This window comes from Podarcis pityusensis (assembly GCF_964106645.2).
Source record: "Podarcis pityusensis genome assembly, chromosome: 16".
NCBI lineage: Eukaryota > Metazoa > Chordata > Lepidosauria > Squamata > Lacertidae > Podarcis > Podarcis pityusensis.
This window is the reverse complement of record NC_138041.1, coordinates 11672807-11689395: the sequence shown is the minus strand read 5'-3', so window position 1 is coordinate 11689395 and position 16589 is coordinate 11672807. Positions and strand designations below refer to the sequence as shown.

General features: G+C 48.6%; 2 protein-coding genes across 2 annotated transcripts; both read right to left on the bottom strand.

Moving 5' to 3' along the window:
• On the bottom strand, window positions 1–8132 carry WDR74 (WD repeat domain 74). The gene is made up of 11 exons (XM_080984770.1): window positions 7976–8132; window positions 6751–6860; window positions 5833–5954; window positions 5057–5120; window positions 3811–3954; window positions 3282–3383; window positions 2904–3004; window positions 2247–2302; window positions 1437–1579; window positions 1116–1172; window positions 1–627 (listed from the first exon to the last, which is right to left on the bottom strand). The coding sequence occupies exons 1-11, from the start codon at window positions 8034–8036 to the stop codon at window positions 424–426; spliced, it is 1164 nt and encodes a 387-aa protein (XP_080840896.1). The 5' UTR covers window positions 8037–8132; the 3' UTR covers window positions 1–423.
• A 1273-nt stretch (window positions 8133–9405) lies between these two features.
• LOC308465725 (uncharacterized protein) lies at window positions 9406–16055 on the bottom strand. The gene is made up of 2 exons (XM_080985906.1): window positions 13335–16055; window positions 9406–11171 (listed from the first exon to the last, which is right to left on the bottom strand). Exons 1-2 carry the CDS (start codon window positions 13588–13590, stop codon window positions 10795–10797), a joined length of 633 nt encoding a protein of 210 aa, XP_080842032.1. The 5' UTR covers window positions 13591–16055; the 3' UTR covers window positions 9406–10794.
• Between the last annotated feature and the right edge of the window lie 534 nt (window positions 16056–16589).

Sequence of the window (16589 nt, the reverse complement as noted above, 5' to 3'; positions counted from 1 at the left end):
TATTGTGCAAGAAGGTACTTTTTAATAGCTTCAAGCGGTCTTAACTGCACAGCAGCCAAAATGAGAGAAGGAAAATGGAGAATTTCAAACATGCAGGGGGGAAATGTGTTGTCTCCATAAGGTTCTTGAAATGAAGCCCCTGCTATAAAACTTCATATTCCTGCCACACTAGCTCCCCAGATCCAAAAAATAACCTGGGGCTGCTATGAGGTTAAAAGCCCCCCCCCCCCCATGGCAAACCTGTCCTACGAGACAGCAGAAATCAGCTTACAATGTTTCTGTCTCTTTTTCTCCCATGACCAGCCAAGGCCTTTGCTTGTGGCAAACCCATGTCCAAGGCTGAGATTCAGGCACTTTGGTGATGCCTGCCTCCTTCGTTATTAAAAAGGCAAATGTCATTTCAACCCCCTCCCCACCCAGATCTCAAGATTCAGCTTTTTTAATCTTCTTCGGCTTTTTGAGGCCCTTGTCCCTTCGGGGTGCGTCCCTCCCCACGTCAGAGAACGGCTGTCGTTCTGCTTTCCGCTTGGCGGCAACCACTTCCATTGAGTTCCAGATCTCGTCCACCTCCTCCTCCTCCTCTTTCACGTCACTCTGGAGGTCAGCTGAAGGGTCGGCGCCTTCATCCTGGAGAAAGAAGATCAAGGATGTATCTGCACCTTAATACAGGCTTCCCTAGTGGCATCAGTAGCATGCAATGCGTTCCCTGCTGAAATATGAGAGTGCCCATCTGTATTGGCATGCTGCCGGCTTTTAAAGAGGCACCTGTTTAACACAGGCATGCCCATGATTTCTTGACTCATGTCTCCTGTTACAATAAGTGTGTGGCACCTAACTATGTTCTCAGAGTAGGTCCACTGACATTAATGGGCCCTAATGTTGGTTAATTTAATAGGTATACTCTCAGTAAGACTAACAGATGATACAACCCATCACATTTGATTGCCTATTTTACGTATGAGGGTGAAATTAAATGTGCTATTACACAATCTTCCATCTGTGCAAGCATTCAACTTGTTAGAGAGAACAATCCCCACACCCTTCTCCCGCTCCGTGCTCAGAGCCTCATGGCAACCAGGAATTATAATACCTCCTCCTCGGTCCCTTCGACTCACCTCCCATTTTTCTCTGCTGGTTAGCAGCAAGCAGTTCAATCGAGATTTCAGATACACCTGTAACAGAGACATAGTTCAGTTAAGCAGCAGAGAGGAGGCCACCAGCTTGCCCCATCCTGATATCCTCCAGCCACTGTTGAACTCAAGCTTCATCAGCCCCAGCTGGCATGGCCAATAGCCAGAGATGATAGGAGTCAAGAATCCAAAATCATACCACCCACTAATACTGAATGTTGGCCATTCTGGCTGGCGCTGATGGGAGGTTCCCCCACAATCTATATGCAAACACCAGCAACATTGTCGTGTTGGGCTCCTCCTCACCTTATGCTCCAAGCGCTTGTGCTGGAGGTTGTGCACACGAAGGAAGCGGTCCAGTCCGCACGAGGCCACCAGCGGAAGCACAGGGTGGCACTGGATGGCACGGACACTCCCAGCGAAGCCTTTGAGGCACTTCAGCAACCGCCCTGTCACAAGACGACAACAATGGCTGAGTTACGAGGGCGGCAGGTATAGTGTGGCTACACTACTCAAGTGTGGAATTTGGAATGTAGTGAACTGCAGCTTGGCGACAGCCTTACAAATATATTATATAGTAAGATATTGTTGCAAAGGCAGACTTGAAGAAAAAACTGTGAGGTTTTTCTTCCACTTGTGTGGAATTAAACAGGAAATTTTAAGTCTGTTGCACATGGCTGTGGTTCATAGACTACAAGATTCCAAGTACAGGATCCCAAGGGAGGTGGTGGTCTACAGTTCATGTTTCCCCACTTGGTCTGCCTTGGGGTACGGAACCATCTTGTAGCCAACAGAATAGGCCGCACAGAACAAGGGTGTGTGTAGTTTCAGAGTGAGAGTGCGGTGTCTATAACTCCAGCTTGAAAATGTGGCCACAAAGGCTGGCAACAACCTCTGACTAAAAAACACAGCAGGAGAATTTTGCCCGGCCAAATGCTGCTGTCTGTCTTGCTTTAAAGAACCTTCCCGTCATCAAAGAGTTGCCTCTCCAGCTGTACATCAATATGTCCTTCTGCCCTCTGTTTTTAGCCCACCTTGCTCCTCTGCAACTCTCTTTCCAGATTCTCCTCAGATCCAAAACCCCCTCCCCACTCCATCATCCTGGTTCTTACTTACCTTGCCTTAAATCAATTACTGCCACATCCCCACGCGAGCTGCCCACAACAACAGCACTGTAAGTGAAAAAAGGAGGAATTAGAGATTTCCAATTCTGCAACAGGACAGCATCCATGTAGGCCCTTAGCTGTGAGCAGCCAAGGACACTGCAGGCTGGGGATTGTATCCAGAGCTTGAAAAGTTCATTTTTTAAAAAAAGGAACTAGTTCCAGTTCACATTTGTCCCTTTAAAATATGAAATAATTCTGCTCTCATTCAGTCCAGGTTCACACAAATAATCCTCAGCAATTTTTTCCAGCATTCAGAATGTTACAAGCTGCTATGCTAAAGTATTAAATATACTTAAGAAGACTAACAAAAAAACAACAACATGGTGGAATGTGAATGATTTAGCTTATTTTCTCCAACAATTATGATCTTTAACTTAAAATGCCCAAGGAATCTATGAAGTAGAAAAGCACATGTAATAGAATGAACTTGAAGATGAACTGGAAATCGTTATAAGTTCCACCCTGAAACAAACTTCATTCACATTTAATTCACCTGGCAATTATGGGAACTGCCTTCAGGTGTAGGGGGGAGATCTTTGAACTAATCCATTGAAGTTTGTTAAACCAAACTCATTCCTTCCAAGCACTGGGGAGAAGAGAAACTCACTTTGTGTCAGGGGTCAGGGAGAGGGCAGTGAGCGGGTACTCCCCAAAGGTGGCTTCCAACACAGGGCGCCGCTGTGGGGAGCTGGGGTCATAGATCCGGACCTGGAGGCAGAAGAAGACCAAGAGGATGAAGAGCAGAAGTCTTCATCCTCATATGAAAGACCCAACAACATCAGCAACCACCCTATAACACTCCCAAATGCTATAATGCAGTGATGGGGAGCCTTTTCCAGCCCTTCTGGACAATGTTCCGAGGGACACATGGAAGCACTGTGCAAAATTTGGTTAGGATATCTCAAGAGATGTCCAAATGCATAGAGAACAAATGCCCAACTTTCCGAAATATGTAGTGGAGATATTTGTCTTCCCCAGCTTCTACCTGGTGGTGTCCAGTGCAGGTAACAATTTTCTCTGATCCAGGCAGGAACTGCATGTCCCGGTCCCAGATAGGCACCCTCAGGTCAAGCCAGTCGTTCCGCACCTGTTGACAAGAGGGCAAGGCATGGTGTGAACGAAGGCAAGAGTATGCCATTCTCCAATACATTACACATCCTGAAGAATCTGAAAAGGAAAAAGATCTTTCCTGAACTGCACTATGGAATCTGCTTGGATGGCCTTTAAAGAGAATTGGACAAATTCATGGAGGAAAGGCTATCTATGGATTCTAGCCATGTTGTTCTCCTACCACAGTTGGAGGCAAAATGTGCCTCTGAATGGCAGCTGCTGAGAACTGCAAATGGGGAGAGCTACTGTTGTGTTCAAGTCCAGCTTTTGGTTGGACTACAGGCACAAGATGATGGACCAGATGCGCCTTTGGCCTGATCCAGCAGGGCTCTTCTTACGCCCTTATCTGTGCACTAATACAGGAGAAAGGAGCCCAGGCTGTTTACACAGTATAGCAAACTCACATTTTTGGCTCGGAAGATGGGCTCCTGTGGTTGGTGGAGGTCCCACACCTTGAGGCAGTTCTCCTTCCCGCCTGTGGCCACGCGGTGAGGCTGTTCCGGGTTCTGGCGCATGCGGCACACGCCGGGGCCCACCTGGACCTCCAGCTGCAATGCAAGAGATAGAGCTGGTGGGGGGGGGTGTACAAAGCCAAGACAAATACATGTGGACTCTCCTTCCCTAGTGGTTTCTAAGCAGAGGTTGGGTGTCCATCTGTCATGGATGCTTTAGTTGAGATTCCTGCATTGCAGGGGGCTGGACTAGATGGCCCTTGGGTCCCTTCCAACTCAATGATTCTATGGTTCTGTATGTAGACAGGCTACCTAATGTGAGGACCTGCCAGATGCAGGTTCATAAACCTCAGCTAAGTAGCTATGACTGGCCTTGGGGAAGCCGCTTTCATTCTTAGTTCCTCCCCAAAATATGCAACATTGAAGAGGGTGGCGAGAAATCCACTTTTGCTGCAAGGATGGATAAAGCAACAATTATGTTGTAGGGTTTTTGTTTGTTTTTTAAAAAAATGTCATTTTACAGTAGCTTTGTGCAAAAGGTGCAGTTCCACAGGAGTATAGTCATAGGTTGAAACCAATTAAGTTCTATTCAGTGGAGTCCCACTCAAATGGGTTAAACCACAGAGCCTAGGACTTGCCGATCAGAAGGTCGACGGTTTGAATCCCTGCGACGGGGTGAGCTCCCGTTGCTCAGTCCCTGCTCCTGCCCACCTAGCAGTTCGAAAGCATGTCAAAGTGCAAGTAGATAAATAGGTACCGCTCCAGCGGGAAGGTAAACAGCGTTTCTGTGCGCTGCTCTGGTTCGCCAGAAGCGGCTTAGTTATGCTGGCCACATTACCCGGAATCTGTACGCCGGCTCCCTCTGCCAATAAAGCAAGATGAGCGCCGCAACCGCAGAGTCGGTCACAACTGGACCTAATGGTCAGGGGTCCCTTTACCTTTTAAGCTCATTAGCTTCAATGGGTCTACCCTGAGTAGAACAAGTATGGGATACAATCTGCAGAATTTAACTTCCGGAACATATCAGCTCTTTCAGCAAACAAAACCCAACAAGTTTCTAGCATTTAAGACTGCAAAGATATTTAGAAAAATTAAAACACACAATAAAAAGCTTTGTGGCTCCTTAAAAGGCTATTGTGTGGCCTGGAACCCATCTCTCCCCCTCCCCACCTCCCTCAGACACCAAGATAGGACTCACATTTTCCGACGAAGCATCCCGCCAGACCTTCAGCAAACCAGACTGTACACAGGTGATAAGGGAACTGTAGGAATTGGTTGAAGAATGAAAAGGGAAGAGAGATAAGAGGGGAGGGAGGTAGAGAGAAATTAATTTACCATACATGTGGAGAATGCATAAGACGAGCTAGTAGCAATTCTTTCCAAGGAAGGAATAAACCCACAAAGCCTTACCTCCTACAACTCAGTGAAAAGAACACACATTTGTGTGCTGAACAGCCAATGTTCAATCAGGAAGGGGGCTTGAAGTCACAACTGATCAGCCGACGGGCATCACTCAGGACCTCCAAGTGGAAGCAATCTCGGGGGCCTGCTGGGTGCCAAACTTAAAAGGTTCTGAATTTGAACCATGCTGGCACAGATTAAGGTTCCTGATTGTTCCTTTATAGATACATCTTTATCTGCCTCACACCTGTGGCAGGTGGCTATGGCTAGGGGAAAATTGGTCTTACAAGCCAATTAGGACCCCTGAGGTTTAGGCCCCAAAATACCTGAAAGATTGCTTCCTTCACTACAGATCTTCTCAGGTGCTGAGACTGGCACAGAGGGTACTTTTGGTAGTTCTACCTCAGACGTTCGGTGTGCGTATGTGTGTGGCAGCCCAAGAGAGTGCATTCTAAAGTACAGACACCCAAGGATCATTCCTGCTGAATCCATGGGCATCATATCAAGTGGCATGAAGCCTGTCCTTTCCCTTAGGTAGATGAAGGCTAAGGATTTGAAGGGATTCAGACTTACTTGTCAAGCACAGCCAAGCCACAAAAGGGTCCCTCGCCTCCTAGACAGTCTCGTGACTCAGTAAACTTGCCCTTCTCAGTACTGAACAATCTGACTGATCCATCAAGGCATCCCACAAAGATCTGGGAATAAACAAAAGGAAAGAAAACAGAAACTATTAAGAAACAAACGTGCACCTCCCTGGCTGCATTCTTTCAGAGAGGCGACTGCACCTCAGTGAGAGAATGTATGCAAAAATAAGTTCCAGGTTCAAACCTCTGCCATTGCAAGTTACAATGCCCTCAAGTGCAGGGGATAGGAAAAGCTTTTGGAGAGACGCTGCCAGTCACAAAAGACAATACAAGGAAGACTCTGTAAAGGCTACCCTTGGGCCTGTTCCGGAGGCTCTGGGTGGTGCAAAACACTGCATCTAGACTGCTGGTGGTGACAGACTATCGCTAGCACATAACTCCAGTGCCCAAATGCTTGCACTGGCTGCCTACATGACTCTTGGTCAGGTTCAATGTTCTTGTACTGATCCTCAACAACTTCAGTCCAGGATACTTCAGGCACTGCATGATCCCTGCTCAAACTCTGAGGTCTTCAGGAGAGTTTCTGTTAGTGTTCCCCCATGGCTTAGATGCATAGATCTTATGCACAAGGAGCTGTGAGGGAGGCTTGTCTTTCATTATACATCTTTAGGCTTCAGGTGAAAATATTTCCCTTTAGCTGGGCCTTTGGCTGATTAATATTCTACACCCTTTTAAATGGGTTTGTGGGAAGGTTGTGGGGTTTTTTTTGACAATACTGAGCTAGAGGGACCAACAGTCCAACCCACTATAAGGCAGCTTCCCATACAATGAGGTATCCTGTTTTTCTTTCCCAGCATCCAGTCCCCTAAACTCTGCCAGCTGCATTAGGAGTTGGCAACCCCATTACCTCAGACTCGTAGGGATCGCCCCAACACATGGCAGTAACAGCTTCGTGTCGACTGAGCACCGCATCTCCTGACTTATAGTTTGTGGCCTGTTTCTTCTGCAGGTTGATCCCTAGAAGGAGGAGAAAAGAGAAAGAAAGGGATATTATTGGGAAGGGTGAAAAGAGAAACAGGTCGATGGCATACTCTCCCTGTGTCACTAACCACCAGGAAAGGGGAAGCTGAGGGGCTAGTAGACCTCTGTCTGCTCCTTGCAGTGTTCTAATCTAGCTCCCTCCTGCTAAGTCTTATGACGCAGGTTTGGCAACTTCTCAACCATTCCTGCCACTGTAACCTTTAACATGGACTTGATCTACACCAGAGGTGACTAACCTATGGCCCTCCTACCAGTCCCAGCCAATAATTATTTAAAGGAATCCCCACTTTACAAGACTTAGCTGATCAAGCCCCTTTTAAAGGCACAGCAACAGCATCCAGCTACTAGACTGGTAAGTGATGGGTATTTATGTAAAAGCCTGTTGCTGCATTCCCCTCCCCCATAAGCCTCACTCTATATCTCCTCTGGCCTTTGTGTCTAGAGACCTTATCCACAGTGCCCCTATCTCCCCCTCCCCATTAAGAGCATACCATGAACTGGGCTGGACCTAACCAACAGTGCACCTATTCCAGGATCACAGTTTCAACACTGGCAAACCTTGATGCCTCCACAAAGTTCACAAGCAGGGCATGAAGACAACTGCCATCTCCTGTCGCTTGTCCTCAGCAAATTCCGAGGTATACTCCCTCTAGAGCTGGAGGTTCCACTGAGCCACTATGGCTAATGCCTACTGAATAGCCTAGCCTCTTCTGTTCATTTGCCTATCCCACTTTTTCCGCCCTCCAAACAAGCATTCATTGTCTACACATATACGCTCCCCACCCAAGAAACCATCCTCTCTTCCCCATCACCTCCCCTTCTTTCACATGTACTACCTATAATGTACTTCCTTCAAAACATGTCTCAGAAAGGGGAGAGGCACTCTGTACATGCTCAGAAGCCCAAAGCACCATAATTTGTTGTAAGGATGCGGGCAACGCCACCCCCTCCTGCCACTAGGAACAGCATCTACCCACACTTCCTCCTCATTTATTTCCCCGAAAGCCACACAAGGCTCTCCGTTTCCCCAGCGTCGCTGAATAATAGACATCTCACCCCAAGTAGCGGTCGAGCCCCGGACGCTCCATTACCTTTCAGGATGCCCGTCTCGGACCCCACCCACACGTGGTTACTCCGCGCCGGAGACGCCATTTCTACTGTCGCTCCGCCTCTGGACTTCCCGAAGCTCGTCCTGTCCCGAAATCCCTGTTGAGCCGGACGTTTTAGAGTGTAACACCGGAAGCGAATGTTACTAAGGCCCCACGCTGATTCGCCAGCGCAGCTTCCTCGGTGTTGCACTCTTAGCAATCCCACTGGCACGCCGTTCCCCTTTGCTGGTGGTCCCGTTGTTTTCCTGGTAGCGAGGGGACGGGACTGTTTATGGGCCTTCTTCCTGCCTAGACCCCACTGAGTGCGCTTCAGCTGGGGAAGGAGACTATTTTGCGGGCAAATAGAGCTCCGAAATGGGGTAGCGTCAGGCGAGCCTTGCAGGAATAACTATATAATAATAATAATAATAATAATAATAATAATAATAATATATTTATACCCCGCCTCAGCCACTCTGGGCGGCTTCCAACAAAAGATTAAAAATACATTAAAACATCAGTAATTAAAATCTTCCCTAAGCAGGGCTGCCTTCAGATGTCTTGTAAACATCAGATAGTTGTTACTTTCTTTGACATCTGATGGGAGGGCGTTCCACAGGGTTAGTGCCACTACCGCGAAGGGGCTAGACTAGAGTGTCAGACTAGGACCTTGGAGACCAGAGTTTGAATCTGCACTCAGCCCTCACTGAGGTGACCTTGGGTACCAAAAGAACACAGCCTGGTGTCAATAGGCAGGGAGTTCCAAAGCATAGCTGCTAAAAGATCAATTTCTTCCAAGTGTGGAAAACATATATGTGGCACCTTTACAGTGCCAGTTCCGCAGATCAAACAGTTGAGCGGGCATATATGAAGTAAGGTGATCCCGCTACTAAACTGGTCCCAAGCTGCTAGTAGTATTATATAATGATAGTAATTCCTTGAACTTGGTCCTTAGCAGATGGGGAATCTGTGCAAATCTCTGAGCAGAGATATTATATGCAGGCAGGGTCCCTCTCCTGTCTGCAACCTTGCTGCAGCATGCTGCACTAACTGCAGCTTCCGAATGTACCGCAGAGGAAGCCTCGCATACAGTACATTACAGTAACCTGACATTGAAGTTGCCAGTGCCTGAATTATACTGGTCATGCTCTCCTAGTCCAGGAATGGCTGTAATTTTCGCACCAGTAGCAACTGGCAAAAGGTGCTTCTGGCCATGAGGTTATCTGGGCCTCTAGTGACAATGCTAGATCCAGAGGCACACTCAGATTGCATATCCACCCTTTCAGGGGGAGTGCAACCCCATCCAGGGAAGGCAATTGACCATTTTCTCTGGCATGGCAACAACTCATCCACAGTGTGTTTGCCTTCGCAGGATTCAAGCTCATCACATTCTTACTCGGGCATCTACCGTCAAAGGGGAGAGAGCTGTATCATTTTTTATGATGATGATGTTTTATTAGATTTGTAACCCACCTTTCGATTCAAAAATTCCCAGGACAGTAAACTACAGTCCATTAAAATACATCAATATATAAAAATCACAAAACCAAGAACATTATAAAACAGAAATTCCAACAGCAGAAAACATCAGTCATCCCCATAGCTTGAAGAAAAAGATACATCTTAACTTTACATCTATAAGCATTTAGTGTGCGGGACAGACATCCAGGCAGTGCCACGGGAGAGAGAAACCTGCTTCACATTGTCTTACTGTAGGAAGAAGCCTTTATACTGAGTTAGGTCATTGGTCCATCTAGCTCAGTATTGCATACACTGACTGACAGTGGCTCTCCAGGGGTTTAGGTGGAGGGTATTCCCAGCCCTACCTGGAGATACCAGGAATTGAATCTGGGACCTTCTGCATGCAAAGCAGATGTTCCAGCAATGAGCTATGGCCTTTCCTCCAGACTACAGCTGCTGTTAGTTCAGCAGCCTCCATTCCCACTTGCTTCTGGTGCCCACAGCACATCACTTGCTAGATGGCAGTGTGGGTAAAGCATATTTAAGGTAGTTGTGTCAGCAAGTTTAAGCATACCATGTGGACCTGGAGCTCTGCTAGAGCCATTTACCCCACTCTGGCACCCAGCTGAGCCCCTTAAGTTGCAGCGGTTGCAACTTGGGAGCAGTGACACTTTGCATACTATAGATGTATATCCCTACTTGTTGGCTTATACCAATGGTCACCAGTCGTTTTAGACCCATGTGGACACCACCCACTCTGGTCACTTCTCTCTAACCCACCCAAGACAGATCGTGCACAGAGACAGTCTTTGCTTTGCTGAGGGATCTGGGGGAAAGCTGGATCCAGTAGTATTCATCTGAGTTTTGGAAAGCACGTAGAGCTGAAAGAGGAAGCAGGAAAGAGCATCATTCTTCCAACTTCCTCCTTCAGCTCTTTGTACATTTCAAAGGAGAAAAAGATAACCAACCTCTTGACAAGGGGGGCAAAGAGACTGAGTGTGGGCTCAGAGGCTTTGTGAGCCTCGGAGAAGATATGAAAATGCATCATTGCACCCATATGTACCATGCTGGAGACTCTTGGTTGATACTTTGGTTCCTTCGATGTTCCCTTTAGCATATACGAATATAGATATATATTAAGATCTACTTTCGTTGTTTGACGTAACTTTGATACTGCCAAGCAGAAATGAACACTGAAGTAAAGTTTGTCAGGAAACTACCTCCGACGTGCTAATGGCAGAACTGGAGTGTGTGTTTGTGCGTATATCAGTCTGTGTGCCCTTTCCCTCACACCCTCAAGTCCCAACAGTTGCTAGGCATCATACTCCACCGTGGAGCGAGCCCATCTACGTTCCTGTTGCCTAGCCATCCGGCCTGGGCACGCTGTGCCACAAAGTGGCCAAGAAAGGTGGGCAACGCAAGGCCCCACAGGCATCGTCTTCTGGACAGACAGCCTTGACGCACATCTTGGCCTCCTGGCCTCCCTCGGCGCTGAGGAAGGGCTCCGTCACGTCGAAGCGGACACCACAGGCTTCCCTGCTCAACAGTGCACGTCGGTTCCCTTGGCGGGCTCGCAGGTACTGGCGTAGGGAGGGAGGGGTGGTGAGGAGGAGCCTGTAGGGAGGTGGCTGGCCTCCCCCTGGGGGCTGCTCCAGGTTCAGGAGGACAAAGGCTTTGGTGAGTTTCTCTCCCTTCTGGCAGCGGAGATGCAGCATCCAGCAAAATTCGTAGTCCTCACCTGTTAAAGAGAACAAAGGGGGGCCATTGTTAGCATCCCTCCAGAAAAATAGGCCTCAGCATCCTTTACCAGCTGAAGGAGTGTGTCAGTGACCATGAGGTGCTTCTGGGAACAACATTTGCCCAGGTCTTTTAACCTGCCCTGTGCCTGTGATTGTAATTCGTGTGATTGTACTTTGTTTTAAACGGTTTTGAATATTGAATTTTAAGTTGCAGTAACCTTCCCTGGTGTCTTCAGGTGAAGGGGTGGATATGAAATCAAATAAATGAACAGCAACAATCTAAGCAGAGCCCTACTGCACAGAACCATAGAAGGGACCACGTGGGTCATCTAGTCCAACCCCTTGCAATGCAGGAATTTTTTGCCCAATGTGGGCCTTGAACCCACAACCCTGGATCAGACCAAAGTTTCATCGAGTCCAGCATCCTTTTCTCACAGTGGCCAAATGGATGCCCCAGTGGGAAGCAGGACTTGGGTGCAACAATGCTCTGGCTGCTAGCAAGTCCCAGCAGCTGGTATTCAGAGTCCTGCTGGATTAGGCCCCAATCTCATAGGTACGTTTGGGAAGCCCACTAACAGGGCTTGAGTGCAAGAATGTTTTCCCTGCTTGTGATTCCCATCAACTGGTAATCACAGGCAAATTGCCTCAAATCAGATTGCCAACACTTCTCTCCTCATGGGCCAGAGTCCATCAGGGCAGTAGCTGTCAGGCAGAGGAGCAAGATAGCAAAGCCTCTTTAAGACAGGGCTGCAAACATATATTTTTAAAATAACCCACAAACCCTGCACAGTTCAATGGCTATATAGTTTGGACTTCCAGGTCCTTCAACTTAACAGTTGCTCTGTTTTTTGCAAAACCAGAAGGCAGCAAAAGTGGTAGAGCATCTGCTTTGCATGCAGAAGGTCCCAGGTTCAATCTGTGTCACCTCTGGATAGTGCTGAGAGAGAACCCTGGTTGAAACCCTGGAGGTACTGCAGCCAGTCTGTGTAGACCGTACTGAGAAAGACAGGCCAATGGTCTGATTCAGTGTAAAGCATCTTCCTGTGTCTTCTTGCTTTCAGAACAGTCCCCATGCACTACCTTGGCTATCCTTACAACAACCCTGTAAAGTAGGCCCATATTAGCTCCATATTGCATGTAGTGGGAAGGGTAAAGCCTACCTATGCCCCCCATCAGCACTTGCACCTGGACAGCAGATGGAGGAGGTACTGATCTCCATCTTCCTCTCTATGGCTGTGAACACATCATACATTTAAGGCACATTTAAAGCATTTGACATTCCCCCAAAGAATCCTGGGAACTGTAGTTCACACAATTCCTAGCACCCTTAACAAACTACGTACTACTGTTCCCAGGGGAAGAGGAACCATGTATACACAGCCGAAAAAAAAGCAGTATGGTATTTAAATTACTCTACACGCAACTCCCCATTTACACAGGGGGTTATGTACCAAGGCACCACACAATTAAGTGAAATTGCGTGTGTTGGGAACACCCTTGAAAGCCTGAAAACACCCTCAAAACCTCCTTGCTCAAACACCAACTCTCCACAGGCCTCAACGGTCGGTGCAAAGGCTTCTGGGATTGCTAGGCGCTGTTTTCATGCTCTTTCAGTGGCCTCACCTCCCTTTTGCATGCCACTTCCAGGTTCTTGGCGATGCACATGTGTGCGGTCGTGCACATATTGAACGCACATAAAATGGTTGTCGCCAGTGCTATTTTTCTAGAAAAAGAGGTGCTGCAACTCACCACAAACACCTCCCTCGTTCTCTTAGAATGGCAATGGCGCCAACTGAGTTCTGGCAAGTTCCTGCTGGGGAAAAAGCCCTGGTTGTCTCCTATAATTATTTACACCTTTGCATTTCAACATATAAATTAACGCACACAAAGATTATGGAAATCAGCATCCTTTTTCCCGCAATATATTTTTTCGGGGGGGGGGTGGGATGCAAAAGTGACCCCCCTGCCTCTTCCCCCGCCCTCCCCACAGCACTTGGAGGCCTTGCAGCTCCTGTGACGCCCAGCAGCTGCAAGCAGAGCAGGGAAGCCACCCTGGGGTGGAGCCTGTGGAGCCCTCCCTGCTGCTGCTCGATTGGCTACGCAGCTGGGATTCCAAGGCAGGCATGGCAGCTTCGCTTTGGGTGGCCGTCCACCTCCCTTACCTTCCCTGCCTTCGTTGAGCTTCAAGGAGACGGAGCTCTTGGCGCCAACCATCCCGAGCATCGCTTGCGCAGCGCACTGCAGCATGCATGTGCTGAACCTGGGCACCACGTGCGGCTCTCCTGACGGTGCTTCCGGGTTGTCTTCCTGAGGGCAGGGTGCGTCCGGGACCTCTGACTCAGGCACGTTGCCTGCCGTGCGGTTGGGAGCAGTTGCGGCAGCCAGTATCAGAGCCAAAGCCAGCCATTGATGACCCATCGCACGCTTCAGGGGGGCCGAGGCCTGCTGTGGGTCGGTGCCAGGACCAAGGTTCCCGCTGCCGAGAGACAGAGAGGAAGGGGGCAGGCTAACGAGGGGCTGGATCCGGCGGCATGCCTGGACTTGCTGCCGAAGGCTGTGTGGATTCCTTCGCCCCTGCGAAGCTGCTGGGTGGGTGCCCAGAATAACAACTGCCAAGGGACGCTTTTAGAAGAGGCCTTGGAATGCCAGAGGCCGGGGCGAGGTCTGGATTTGCCGCCGAAGCCTGAGCGGCTTCCTTTGCCCTGCTGATGTCTGGGACGGTGCCCAGAACAACAACTCGGGAGGCATGTTTCTTGATGAAGGCCTTGAGGAGCCAGACACGGTGATAAAGAATCGACCTTGCATGCAAGAAGGCAGAGGCTTCTGCCTCCAGCGCAGAGTTAAACTGTGTGACTCATTCCTGGTGGACACCAAATTCATTGAGAAGAGGGGCCTATCAGTATCTACCAGCCACAATGGTTGTGCTTTGCCCCACAGTAATACAGTAATACTTCTGAAAACCAGTTGCTGGGTCTTGTGGTTGGGTCCTGCTTGTGGGTTTCCCACAGGCATATGGTCAGTCACTGTGAGAACAGGATGCTGGACTAGATGGGTCATAGGCCTGATCCAGCAGGCTTTCCTCGTGTTCTTAAGGGCTGGAAATGTCCCATGTGAAACCAAGCAGATTTCTGGCATGCATGTCAATCCCTGGCACATCCAGGTAGCGCGGTGAAATATTTCATGTCTGAAACTCAGGAGAGCTGCTGCCAGTCAGTGTAGTAAAATAATTTCTGATCACTGAAGAATTTATGCTTTTGAATTATGGTGCTGGAGGCGACTCTTGAGAGTCCCATGGACTGCAAGAAGATCAAACCTCTCCATTCTTAAGGAAATCAGCCCTGAGTGCTCACTGGAAGGACGGATCCTGAAGCTGAGGCTCCAATACTTTGGCCACCTCATGAGAAGAGAAGACTCCCTGGAAAAGACCCTGATGTTGGGAAAGATTGAGGGCACAAGGAGAAGGGGACGACAGAGGACGAGATGGCGGGACAGTGTTCTTGAAGCTACCAACATGAGTCTGACCAAACTGCAGGAGGCAGTGGAAGACAGGAGTGCCTGGTGTGCTCTGGTCCATGGGGTCACAAAGAGTCGGAAACGACTAAACAACAAAGCCCAAGCAGGGATGTCTGGCAAATGATTCTCACCAGATCCCATTGCTACATACAGAGGTACCTTGGGTTACAAACACTTCGGGTTACAGACTCCACTAACCCAGTACCTCAGGTTAAGAACTTTACCTCAGGATGAGAACAGAAATCGCGTGGTTGTGGCGCGAGGCCCCAATAGCTAAAGTGGTACCTCAGGTTAAGAACAGTTTCAGGTTAAGAACGGACCTCCGGAACAAATTAAGTTCGTAACCAGAAGTACCACTGTAATTTGCAAGTCAAAGCATCTGGCACCCAAAGCCAACCAAGTGACTTTGTGAAAACCCCACAAACACTCTCCCTTGCTCTGTCAGTAAAAATACAATTAGCAACAAGCTACATACCGTATATGATTTTTGTTGTTACTGCTGCTGCCTTTCACCCCAAATCTCCTGCAGGCCTAGCTGTTCATCCACATGACTCAGTGGCAAAAAGACAGAATAAACATCTCTCATGTGGTCCTTTTCAGCACAGAAAGGAGATAGGGAACCTCAACCCAGACCCAGACATGACGCCTTGGGACTCATTATCAGGTCTTATCCCTCCCCCAGTGGTACATACTCTGCTCAGACCACAACCACAACCCTCCCTGGCCCTGCTTCCCGCCTTCCTGTTTTGTTGGGCTGGAACGTGACCTCGAACTCTGATCATGCTTTCACTTGGCTAGGATAGTGTGTGTAGAAAGCTTATTTTACAGACGTAAACTGCCAGAGACTGGTTGGACGCCAGGCGTGCCAACTCAAGGGGGCAGAGGTGTCTTCAGCCCCCTCAGTATTTGTTGGAAGGGGGCCAGGCCCCTCAGTGTTGAGGGAGCCGGTGTGGTACAGTTTCAGCGGCTGGCTCCTCCAGAGTACTCACACATACACCAGCCCCCCTTCAATCTTGGAGGCAACTTGGCACCTTTGTTGGATGCAAAGGACTGGGGAACCCCTAAGGGAAGGCTCAGTGGCCAGGGAGTAGTGGCCAGAGGGAGAAGTGGTGTCAGGAGGTAATAGGGCTTAGTGAGCTGGGAGTCTGTGGCAGAAAGAAATCAAGTCAGGGGCAGAAGCCGAAGCAGGGAAGGAGGGAGACGAAAAAGCAGAATTGAGTGAGGCCTGATACTCTGCCAAGTCTGTTAAGATTGGGTTTTTTTAATGTCAATGACTCCGTGAAATCAACTTGACATTTGTTGATACCCACTGGGCTGATGTGACAGCCACCAGAAAGAGCCTTCTAGCCAAGTAACTTCAGCAGCTCAAAGGCTTATGTATCACAAGAACCAGGTCTATGTATCGCCCAGCTACCAAATGCATCTGAGGCTAGAAGAAAAATTTATCTAAGTCCCTTATGGGGTTTATAGAGCCCATAGTCCCTCAGGAAGGTCTCTTATTGGTCGGAGAGAAGCAGAGGCCAACCAGAGTAGTGGTACCTCGGGTTACATACGCTTCAGGCTACAGACTCCAATAACCCAGAAATAGTACCTCTGGTTAAGAACTTTGCTTCAGGATGAGAACAGAAATTGTGCTCCGGCAGCGCGGCCCCATTAGCTAAAGTGGTGCTTCAGGTTAAGAACAGTTTCAGGTTAAGAACAGACCTCCGGAACGAATTAAGTACTTAACCCGAGGCACCACTGTATAAGCTGTCGCGTGCATGCACACTTCTTCAGATACACTGAAACAGAAATTATGCAGGCATGAATGATTTTCTGTCACCCCAAAATGTCTTCCTGCCAGTTCCTGTTTTTTGCTTACATCCTGATCTCAATAATATGCTAACAATTACTTGCTGTCCTTT